This window comes from Rhincodon typus, chromosome 12 (assembly GCF_021869965.1).
Source record: "Rhincodon typus isolate 14 chromosome 12, sRhiTyp1.1, whole genome shotgun sequence".
Lineage (NCBI taxonomy): Eukaryota > Metazoa > Chordata > Chondrichthyes > Orectolobiformes > Rhincodontidae > Rhincodon > Rhincodon typus.
This window is the reverse complement of record NC_063343.1, coordinates 53259810-53272633: the sequence shown is the minus strand read 5'-3', so window position 1 is coordinate 53272633 and position 12824 is coordinate 53259810. Positions and strand designations below refer to the sequence as shown.

Here is a 12824-nt window from a genome sequence, read left to right as displayed (position 1 = left end):
CCAAAAATTGAAAGCCTTTCCTCCTATACCATCTCATCAGTCACACATCTATCCGCTCTATTCTTCTATTTCTATAATCAATACAGGACTTTCTGTTTAAATCCTGAGCATTCTGCTTTGGTAAGTAAAAACATGATAGCATGCACGAGGCAAAGACTCACATACAAAAATAGCTGTATTGCTGAATCTAAAAATACCTACAGAAAGATAGACCATCCTACCTAAATTGCATAATTTGTGGTTATTGAAGATTGGAAGATTGGAATTAAAATTACAGTCATGACTGATTGTAGATACTTCAGTGGAAAATGTAAAAATTCACCAACCATAAGGAAAGTTACCTTTTCAATTAGAGAGAGTGATTACTTTTGCCATCAACAGAAGAAAATTAAAGGAAGTGTGTTTAGTATTATTTTACAAAAGGTGTTGCATTCTGCTATAGTGTTTGGATTTCTTCCAGATATACTCCAAATGTGCTTGCATAATTCTGTGTTGCATGTGATTCTTTAAAAAAAAATCACAATTTGTATATCCAATGATTGCAAAGTCTGTTATTGAACACACCTATCAGCTGTCCACTTTTGTTTTGACAAATTGGACACCAGCTGCAGCTATAGAAGATGTTCCACCGTGGAATGTTTCCCAGACCTCAAGTCTGGGTTATGCATCTTCACTGTTCTCTAACTACATAGAAAACATTTTTGTTAAGCTAAAGTGTGAAAATGCTGGCAACTGGCCATAACTGTGCTAAATACATAGCTCATTAATGTCATGATTGGCAATGACCATAAATGCAAGTTCTTTCCTCGTAGTGCTGAGGCGCAGTGACGAACAGTATCACTTTGTTGCATGCAGGAAAAAATCATGTTGCTACATGTATCAGAATATTGATAGAATTAATATCCTCTGACATTGGCCATCCTTGCCTAGCCTACGTGTGACTCCAGACCCATATTGATTGACTTTGAATTACCGTCTGAAATAGCTTAACAAGCTAATCAATTCAAGGGTAATTAGGGATGGTTAACAGTGATGCCTACATCCCAAGAATGAATAAATAATAGAAAGAACTGTTTTGGTATGCTGCAGTGTAAATAGTGGCATATTTTCATTGTTTTGCAAGTTTAGTGGAAGTAAATGGGGTTTCTCCAAGATCAAGTTGATTCCAAATTAAAGTGCTGAGCATTGAAAGAGATATTTTCAAATGTCTCAGTCATCTGTTGCCTAAGTTAGGCGGGACTTATTACGATCAAGCAGTCAGAGTTGTTTATTGGTGGCACTTAGAAAAATAACCTTAAGATTGGAAGCCATTTGACCCTAGATACCCATGAACATTGATGTGCTTGTGGACAGTTTATACAATGGAATATTTACCAATGGTAAACGGCTGCAGGCCTGAGCCTATTACAGAAACACATATCACTATATATATACATATATATGTCTTCGCATTGGGGTGAGAGATCACTATCACAAATACACACCATAGCTTTCTACTGCTCAAAGTATTCAATCCTCAAGTGTGTTACCAAACCAGCCTTTTATGTGCTGTTTCATTACTAAATCAAAGGAAAATATTCAACCTAGAACTAGCCTTTTGTTTAATCACAGCTTAGCTTCACTCATCAGAGGACAAGTCTTTACAAAGGACGGAACACCATTGGTTGGAGTTAACGTATCGTTTGTCAAATATCCTCAATATGGGTACACAATCACTCGTCAGGATGGCACGTAAGTTGATAATTAGACTTTCTCTTTGGAATGGCTCTACTAGTAGTGTGCCCTTTCCTCATGGTTTCCATATACCTAATTTATTAATTTAAATATTTTTATTATGTCATTATTACTTCAAGTTTCTTCTATATTTCTCCTCACCTGAGGGAGATGACTGGTCCAGAAATGTAGGCACAAGGTAAGAGATGTCAGCCCAGAGACTCTCCAAATAATTATCCTTTATGTTTCGACATGGACAGTAACTGTGACTGAATTCTTCTTCCATAAGGCCATCATAGGCTGTCTCAATCAAGTTCTCATCCAAATGCCGTCACATATCTCTTCCTGGCTCAGCCCATTAGATGCAAAAGTTGAAATTCAGGCTGATATTTTCCCTTTCAACTGCAGGAACATCAAGATCCATTACAGCCAGCTCCCTCTTCCTTTCTCCCAGTTCTAGGCCGTCATTCTATTACTTTCCAGACCCATTCAGGCCTTCATTGATCCAGCTTAGATCATTCTCAGCACCACCTGTGCCAATATTCAGTCCTAATTGTTGGTCTGTCTGTATTTGTGCCCTTCTTCTATATTGTTTTGCAGGAATTGCCCTCTTATCTTTCACAGCACCACGTCAGTCTGTGGTGTCCGATTGTATGAAAGACCAACTCTTCTACAATCGTGGTTCCACTTTAACCTATGGTTGCCCCACAGTAAAATTGCTGGAAGCACTACAAGTGCAGCCCCAGTTCAAAATATGTAGCCACCAATGGTCTATCTGAATCATGGAATCCCCCAATCCCAACATTCCCCCTACAGTCATTCCATATTTTTTTTTTCATTGCCCTATCTGATATGTCTCCAAGCCATTCTTGAATTTTTATCCAAAAGTAGTGCAGCAATATATATTTTTCCAAGAGCTTAATTTAATCTATTTAGAATCTATAATGTGCACATAGTTGCTGTAACTGCCTCTATATATTGGTTTTAGATTTTGCCCTTGCCATACTGTCCGTCATTCCAATCCGATCTGACTGATACTTGATAATTTTGTCTTTTATTTAATAGTGTTTTTTAAAAAAATAACATTTTTCTGAACCTGACAGTGTGCAACATTGTGGCAAATTTATTAACATTAAAGGCAAATAACTTGGAATACATTACAGTTTAAGTACCACTGAAAACTCTAGAAATATAAAATTACGTTGGTTTCCTCTGACTTGAATGGGGAGTTTAGAAGTAGCTACCAATCATTCCTAACAGCAATTAACTTCAAGTTGACCTCATTGCTTTTTACGGCAATCAGGCTTTGTCACCTTGAAGGGACATATCAGATTACACACAGTTTCACCTCAGCATTAGAATTATACATCGTACAATACAGTATCTTGTGTAATACTGCTACTGTCATCAAGCAATGCATCAGCTGACTTGTGACCAATGCCATGGGACATGTTCTGATTGAGTGCTTTGTGAATCACAGTGGAAAGAATTTGCCTTTTAATAAGTAATTTGGGATGTAGAGAAAATTAATTTTTCTCTAATATTTTGGGATGTAACAAAAGTTAGTTTTTCTCTCAATAACATCACTTGTTCTTACCTATTTTAGTGCTCTGATTTTAATAATTCTATTTTTAAGGTGAAATAATAAATTGAGAATTTTACATTGGAAAATGCTTTTGATGGTCATCATCATATTGCTTGAGGTCACGTAACATCAATGGTAGTATGATTCAGTTTCAGGTTGTTTTCTGTTTTAAGTGTGGCTAGTTTATTTTCCCCTTAGGTTTGATTTGATTGCAAATGGCGGTGCATCACTTACTTTGCACTTTGAGCGTGCTCCATTCCTAAGTCAAGAGCGCACAGTCTGGCTTCCATGGAACACATTCTATGCCATGAATACTCTTGTGATGAAGACTGAAGAAAACACTATTCCAAGCTGTGATCTGAGTGGGTTTGTGCGACCTGAACCAATTCTTGTCTCTTCACCACTTTCAACTTTCTTTAGTTCTTCTCCTGAGCAGAACCCTATTATTCCTGAGACCCAAGTAAGTGCACTGCAAAGATTGTGGAAAACATATCAAATATGGTGGGTTAGGGGAATCAGGTTTCTGAGGAATAAACTCACTTCTCAGCCAGGTGTCTTGTAGCAGCAGTTAAAAGTTCAGTGGGGGAGCCATAGATTTGTCCTGCTGATGTTTAAATTCTACCTGATGTCCCCTGCATCCAGAACAGAAAACTCTGTCTGTCTTCCAGCCTCTTTGAAACCCTGTAAGTAATTTCCTCACCTCCCCATGCCCTCCTACCCCAAATCTTACCTGCGAGATCTGACCTGCCTGCTGGCTCAGTATAGAAGCTAGGCATTTCCCACTCTTCCCACCGAGCAAGCATTAGCAGGGTACCTGTCAGGCACTAGTAGCGCACTGGCATTTTAAAAATAAAATCCAGAATCAAATTTGACTCGACTCTGAGATAAGTAAGGAATGCAATATGAAGTCTTTGCCATACTGACTTTATGCCCATTGTGGACATGAGTCAGATTCGCCCCTCTGGATAATTTGTATTCTGACCCTAGTCAAAGGATTCCAAAACAAATTGTAATATTTAACCTTTTATTTTGAGATAGTTTAGACCTGATTGTGAGATCCTTTTCATGTATATTAAAGAACTGCTTAAATGCCATATAACACAAGAAAATGGGAACATGAAATAAATGCTAGCGAGTCATCTGGCCATTAAATTCTTGTTTGATTATTAATTGCATTGAACTTAAGTAGTGTCCTTACTGAAGCAGAAATTATACCTAGTTTAGAGGATTAATTTTGTAAGAACCAGTAAAAGGGATGCAGTTTTCATAACATCTAAAAGTTTGAATATTTTCATCAAGTTAAATATCTTTCTGTTGCAAATCTACATTATTTTCTTTTAGTTTTGATACTCCCAATTTTGTAGTTTCATTTAACTTATGCAGATGGGTGACTTGCACCCAGCTTTCTCTTGTAACTGTATCACAATTGATTTCAAAGAGGAATGTGTGAATACCACCTGACTGTGTTCTCTTTCTGTTAGTGTGGAAAAGCCTGATTAGCTTTTCCTTTCAAGAGTACAAGATTGATAGTTTTGATCAACAATGCAGAAAATAGTTGCTATAATAGTCAGCTTAAAATAATGTCTACCCAAGAGAATCTGGAGTTGGAAGGAATGGAGATATCAGAGACATTGATGATATGGAACATAGAACATAGAACAGTACAGCACAGTACAGGCCTTTCAGCCCATGATGTTGTGCCGAACTTTTATCCTAAACCTAAGGTCTATCTAACCTCCACCCCTATCTTATACCATCATCCATATGCCTATCTAATAGCCGCTTAAATGCCCCTAATGAGGCCGATTCCACTACCCTCTCCGACAATGTATTCCACACCCCTACCACTCTCTGAGTAAAGAACCTACCTCTGACGTCTCCCCTATATCTACCTCCACTCACTTTAAAACTATGTCCCCTCATAATAGCTACCTCCACCCTAGGAAAATGTCTCTGGCTGTCCACTCTATCTATACCTCTGATCAATTTGTACACCTCTATCAAGTCACCTCTCATCCTTCGCCATTCTGAAGAGAAAAGCCCTAGCTCTCTCAACCATTCCTTGTAAGACCTTCCCTCCATTCCAGGCAACATCCTGGTAAATCTCCTCTGCAACTTTTCCAACGGTCCCACATCGAGTCGCAACCAGAACTGGACAAAATACTCCAGATGTGGCCGAACCAGGTTTTGTATAGCTGGAGCATAACTTCATGGCTCTTGAACTCAATCCCTCTATTAATGAAAGCTAACACACCATACGCCTCCTTAACAATTCTATCCACCTGGGTGACAGCTTTCAGGGAACTGTGGACATGAACCCCAAGATCCCTCTGCTCCTCCACATCGCCAAGAATCTTTCCATTAATCCTGTATTCTGCTTTCAAATTTGTCCTTCCAAAATGAATCACCTTGCACTTTTCAGGGTTAAACTCCATCTGCCACTTCTCAGCCCAGCTCTGCATCCTATCAATGTCCCTTTGTAACCTAGAACAGCCCTCCGCACTATCCACAACTTGACCCACCTTCGTATCATTCGTGAACTTACTAATCCACCCTACCACTCCTACATCCAAATCATTTACAAAAATCACAAATAGAAGAGGACCCAGAACAGATCCTTGTGGTACACCACTCGTAACTGAGCACCATGTTGAATATTTTCCGACCACTACCACCCTTTGTCTTCTAAGGGTCAGCCAATTCTGAATCCAATCTGCCACATTTCCCCCTATCCCATGCCTCCTTACTTTCTGCATGAGCCTACTATGGGGAACCTTATCAAACGCCTTACTTAAATCCATGTATACCACATCCACTGCTCTACCTTCATCCACGTGTTTGGTCACCTCTTCAAAGAATTCAGTAAGGTTTGTGAGGCACGATCTACCCCTCACAAATCCATGCTGACTATCACGAATCAAACTGCCTATCCAAGTGATCATAAATCCTATCTCTCAGAACTCTTTCCAATAATTTCCCCACCACTGAAGTAAGACTAACTGGCCTGTAATTTCTGGGGTTATCCCTATTCCCTTTTTTGAACAAGGGAATGATGTTTGCCACTCTCCAATCTTCCGGCACTATACCCGTGGACAGTGAGGACGAAAAGATCATCGCCAAAGACGCTGCCATCTCTTTCCTCACTTCCCGTAGAATTCTTGGATAAATCCCATCAGGCCCGGGGGACTTATCTATCTTCAAGTTCCTCAAAATTCCTAGTACATCTTCCTTACTAACATCCACCTCCTCTAGCCTACCAGCCTGTTTCACACTGTCCTCCCCTACAACTAGGTCCCTCTCAGTTGTGAATACCGAAGAAAAGTATTCATTAAGGACCTCTCCTATCTCTTTAGGCTTCGTGCACAAATTCCCTTTACAATCCTTGTTTGGCCCTACCCTTTCTCTGGTCATTCTCTTATTCTTCACGTACGTGTAAAAAGCCTTGGGGTTTTCCTTGATCCTATCTGCCAAGGTTTTCTCGTGCCCCCTTATAGCTCTCCTAAGCCCTTTCTTCAGCTCCTTCCTGGCTAACTTGTATCCCTCTAGAGCCTTTTCCAATCCTTGTTTCCTCAACCTTATATAAGCATCCTTCTTCCTCTTAACTAGTCGTTCGACCTCTCTTGAGAACCAAGGCTCCCTCACTCGACTGCATCTTCCCTGCCTGCTAGGGACAAACTTATCGAGCACACGCAGTATGCATTCCTTAACCAGTCTCCACATTTCTATAGTGCTCTTCCCTGACAGCATCTGTTCCCATTTAATGTTACCCAGTTCTTGCCTAACAGAATTATAATTACCCTTCCCCCAATTATAAACCTTACCTTGCTGTATGTACCTATCCTTTTCCATGACTGTTGTAAAAGTAACAGAGTTATGATCTCTACCACCAAAATGCTCTCCTACCAACGGGTCTAACACTTGGCCCGGTTAATTGCCAAGCACCAACTCCAAAGTGGCCTCTCCTCGTGTTGGTCTATCTACATACTGTGTCAGGAATCCTTCCTGAACGCACTGGGCAAAATCCGCTCTATCTAAACTATTACAACTAAAAAGTTTCCAATCAATATTTGGAAAGTTGAAGTCACCTGAACAACCCTGTGACTTCTGCACTTTTCCAGTATCTGCCTCCCAATCCGCTCCTCCACTTCTCAGCAACTAATAGGGGGTCTGTCAAAAAACCCCAACAAAGTGACTGCTCCTTTCTTGTTCCTGACATCAATCCAAACTGACTCTGTAGACATATCATTCTCGAACTGCCTTTCAGTAGCTGCTATAGTAGCCCTGACTAGCAATGCCACTCCCCCGCCTCTTTTACCACCCTCCCTATTTCTTTTAAAGCATCTAAATCCCAGAACTTCCAACAACCATTCCTGTCCCTGAGTTACCCAAGTTTCTGTAATGGCCACAACATCGTAGTTGCAAGTACTGACCCATGCTCTAAGTTCATCCGCCTTATTTCTGATACTTCTAGCATTGAAGTATACACACTTCAAACCATCCCTATGTCCACAATTACGCTCCATCGACCGCATTTCCTTTTTCACAACCTCATTCCCTGTTGTGTCTGTTGGAAGGCTGAATACCTCGTCCTCTGAATTATAAATCCAGTTCCCCACTCCCTGCCAATCTAGTTTAAACCATCCCGTATAGCTCGAGCAAACCTCCCTCCCAGGATATTTGTGCCCTTCTGGTTCAGGTGCAACCCATCCTTACTGTACAGGTCCCACCTTCCCCAGAATGTATATAAAGAATTTTTATAGGTAATATTGAAGCTAAAGATCAACTTTGAAAGATAGGTTATAACAACTCATTGTAAATCCACTTCATATGCTTCAATTTCCTGGACTGTATATCCTTATTATTACTACAGAATTGCAGGCTCGGTATTTCAGTAGAATTCACCAATACTTATGGAGTGTTAGCAGCTGAATCAGTCCTTCTTTCTCAAAGTACAATCTCCAACAGTCCATTACTGCTTTGAGTTCGCCAACTACACCCCTGCTCCCTGCCAATACCTCTCCACTTCAATCCCCTGGTACAGCTCTGTTCCACAGAGCAAAAAGAAAACTACTGAAAGGAAGCTGTAGTGATCGGAATTAAATCTGAGACAACAAGGCGCAGAGCTGGATGAACACAGCAGGCCAAGCAGCATCATCGGAGCAGAAAGGCTGACGTTTCGGGCCTAGACCCTTCATCAGAGAATTAAATCTGATTACTTTTCAGAGAATTTGTTCCACAGAAATCTAATAACAGTGTATGCTGTTTAACCTTCTGAGATAAAGCAAAGAGACTTTTGAAATGCATGAAGTAAAAATTATAAATTCAAGCAATTGAACATAAATAATTAAATAAACAGCTTGGAAACATCTGGGTAAAATATGTGTTGGGTTAAACTATGAATAAGTGTGAGCAGAGAGTGGAGTTGCCAAGGACTGAGTGTGACAAGAAATAAGAGCTAACTTTGGAATTTGGTGCAGGTGGGAATTCACTGTTTTTTATATTTTTATTCAGTCTCCAGTAGCTGGTGAGCATTGAAAGGCATTAATTAGTTCAGCACATAGGTAATTAGTTGGTGATTTTTAAGATTTTATTCCGAACAAAGGTACCTGTAGTGAAGGTACTGAAGAACATAGAACATAGAACAGTACAGCACAGTACAGGCCCTTCGGCACACGATGTTGTGCCAACCTATTATCCTACTAAGATCAAACTGCCCTGAATACCCTACATTTTACTGAGCTCCATGTGCCTCTCCAAGAGTCACTTGAATGTCCCTAATGTATCTGACTCCACTACCACTGCCGGCAGCGCATTCCACACACCCACGACTCTCTGTGTAAAGAACCTACCTCTGACATCGCTCCTATACCTTCCTCCAATCACCTTAAAATTATGCCTCCTCGTAATAGTCATTTCTGCCCTGGGAAAAAGACTCTGGCTATCCACTCTATCTATGCCTCTCATCATCTTGTACACACTCTATCAAGTCATGTCTTATCCTTCTTTGCTCCAATGAGAAAAGCCCTAGCTCCCTCAACCTTTCCTCAAAAGACCTGCCCTCCAGTCCAGACAGTATCCTGGTACATCTCCTCTGCACCCTCTCGAAAGCTTCCACATCCTTCCTATAATGAGGTGACCAGAACTGAACACAATATTCTGATGAAGGGTCTAGGCCCGAAACGTCAGCCTTCCTGCTCCTATGATGCTGCTTGGCCTGCTGTGTTCATCCAGCTCTATACTTTGTTATCTCACAATATTCCAAGTGTGGTCTAACCAGAGTTTTATAGAGCTGCAGCATAACCTCGTGGCTCTTAAACTCAATTCCCCTGCCAATGAAAACCAACATACCATACGCCTTCTTAACAGCCCTATCAACTTGGGTAGCAACTTTGAGGGATCTATTGATGTGGACCCCAAGATCCCTCTGTTCCTCCACACTGCCAAGAATCCTGCCATTAACCCTGCATTCTACATTCAAATTTGACCTTCCAAAATGAATCACTTCACACTTTTCCGGGTTGAATTCCATCTGCCACTTCTTTGCCCAGCTCTGCATCCTGTCAATGTCCTGCTGCAACCTACAACAGCCCTCCACGCTGTCCACAACTCCTCCAATTTTCGTGTCATTGACAAGAGATCTAAATATTGCAGTAAATTTATTTAACTGAATAAATAACTCACTATAAAGTACAGGGTTAACGGAAAGATTCTTGGCAGTGTGGAGGAGCAGAGGGATCTTGGGGTTCATGTTCACAGTTCCCTGAAAGCTGCCACCCAGGTGGATAGAGTTGTTAAGAAGGCATTAAGAAGGTGTGTTAGCTTTCATTAATAGAGGGATTGAGTTCAAGAGCCGTGAAGTTATGCTCCAGCTATACAAAAGCCTGGTTCGGCCACATCTGGAGTATTGTGTCGAGTTCTGGTCGCCTCATTACAGGAAAGATGTGGAAGCGTTGGAAAAGGTGCAGAGGAGATTTACCAGGATGTTGCCTGGAATGGAGGGAAGGTCTTACGAGGAAAGGTTGAGAGAGCTCGGGCTTTTCTCTTTAGAACGACAAAGGATAAGAGGTGACTTGATAGAGGTGTACAAAATGATCAGAGGTATAGATAGGGTAGACAGCCAGAAACTTTTTCCTAGGGTGAAGGTAGCTATTACGAGGGGGCATAGTTTTAACGTGAGTGGCGGGAGATATCGGGGAGACGTCAGAGGTAGGTTCTTTATTCAGAGAGTGGTCGGGGCGTGGAATGAATTGCCGGAGAGGATAGTGGATTCGGCCTCATTAGGGGCATTTAAGCGGCTATTAGATAGGCATATGGATGATAGTATAAGGTAGGGGTGGAGGTTAGATAGACCTGAGGGTTAGTAAAAGTTTGGCACAACATCGTGGGCTGAAAGGCCTGTACTGTGCTGTACTGTTCTATGTTCTTCAAATGAATTATATTTCTAAACATGAAAAACAATTAGTTAAGTTAAATATAATAAAGATGTATTGCAGCTGTAGCAGCTGGGCACTTATGGACACCACTATGACCCACACAAACTGGATCTGCAGTAAGCATCTGCAAGTCAAGGAATTTTACTTCAGAGTTGAGGGCTGTAGAATACCTATGATCCATCAGGAAGGGAAGAAATTTTCCTGGATACTTTGTTCCATGAAGCTCGCACACCCTTTAGCTTGGGTACTTCAGATTTGCTTTGTGGTCAGGAACAGGAGAATGTGATTATGAAGAGGAAGGTATGCGGATCCAGTTGGGAATAATGGAGAAGCCTCTGCCTTAGCAGATACCCAACAGGTTTGAGGTTCTTGAAGCTTTTGTGGATGAAGGCAGGGACCGCAGGGTGAATGAGCAAACTCACCATGGCACCACAGTGCAAGGAGCCATTGTCGGGAGTAAAAGGGGATGTGATTCTTTGGGTGACTGTATGATTAGTGGGTTGGACACTATTCTCTATCATTGACTGTGTGAATCTCAATAGCTAGATTGCCTGCAAGTGCCAGGGTTAAAGATGTGTCCTGAGGGCTGGGGAAGAAATTGAAATGCAAGGAAAAGATCCAGTTGTTGTAATGCGTGCGAGTAACAACAGGATGGGTAGGACTCAGAAAAAGGCCTCTTGTTTCCTGGCTCAGCCCTATTTATTTTGTTGGCCAACAGGCCTCTAATTATTATGAGGTGAGAACTCTGCCACACAACAGAAGAAGTCCTGTGGGGCAGTTGGCAACTGGCAGCCCATAGTACTGGGAGTACTGCCAGCACCAGTGAGCACTGCCCGTACTGTACCAAGGACATTGTGGAGGCAAACAGCAATCGTCTCAGATATAGAAACGTCAAAAATAGGAGCATGAGTAAACCATTTGGCCTTTCAAGCCTGCTGTGCCATTCAATATGATCATAACTAATGATCCAACTCAGTACCATTTTCCCAATTTGATCCCATTAACCCTAAGAACTACATCTAACTCCTTGAAAACATTTAACATTTTGGCCTCAACTGGTTTCTGTGGAAGAGAATTCCACAGGCTCACCATTCTCTGGGTGAAGACATTTTTTACTCATTTCAGTCCTCATTTACCTACCCTATATCCTTAAACAGTGACTACTGGTTCTGGACTCCCCAGTCACCAGGAACATCTTGCATTTACTTAGTCTAGTCCTGATAGAATTTTATATGTTTCTATGAGACCCACTGTCATTCTTCTAAACTTCAGTGGACATCGTCCTAACCAATCCAATCTCTCTTCATACGTGAGTCCTGCTATCTCAAGAATCAGTCTGGGAAACTTTTATTGCATTCCCCCTTGACCAGAACATCCTTCTGCAGATAAGGAGACCAAAACTGCATGGAATACTCCAGGTGTGGTCTCACGAAAGCTCTGTACAATTGCAGCAAGCCACCCCTGCTCCTCCACTCAAATCCTCTCACTTAAAAAGCCAACATTCCATTTGCCTTCTTCACCTCCTACTGTACTTGTATGCTTAATTTCAGTAACTGCTGTAAGAAGACAGCCAGGTCTTTTCATGCCCCTCTCCTCTGCAAATCTGTCACCAGATAATAATCTGCTTTCCTGATTTTGCTACCAAAGTGGATAACTTCACATTTATCCACATTGGATTCCATCTGCCATGTATTTCCTCACTCGACCCATCCAAATCACAATGAAGCATCTTTGTATCCTCCTCACAGTTCACCCTTCCACCCAGCTTTGTGTTGTTTGAAAAGTTGGAGATATTACAATTAGTTCCGTCAATTAAATCATTAATATACATTTTGCAAAGCTGGGGTCCACGCACTGATCCCTGTGGTACCCCGCTAGTGCCTGCCACTCAGAAAAAAAACTGTTTATTCCTGCTCTCTGTTTCCTGTCTGCCAAACTGTTCTCACTCCATCAGAGATAGTAGGAACTGCAGATGCTGGAGAATCTGAGATAACAAGGTGTAGAGCTGGATGAACACAGCAGGCCAAGCAGCATCATAGGAGCAGGAAGGCTGACGTTTCGGGCCTAGACCTTTCTGATGAAGGGTCTAGGCC

The 12824-nt window shown here is 41.5% G+C and overlaps 1 protein-coding gene across 2 annotated transcripts in view; it reads left to right on the top strand.

Annotated features, from left to right (window-relative positions):
- The window catches only part of LOC109917230 (teneurin-2-like), a 766679-nt gene that overhangs the window by 681271 nt on the left and 72584 nt on the right, over positions 1-12824 (top strand). For both annotated transcript variants that reach the window (XM_048603631.1, XM_048603632.1), the window contains 2 exons: positions 1612-1731; positions 3497-3758. In XM_048603631.1, coding sequence (XP_048459588.1) covers positions 1612-1731; positions 3497-3758 — 382 coding nt within the window. The remainder of the gene's footprint in view (positions 1-1611; positions 1732-3496; positions 3759-12824) is intronic.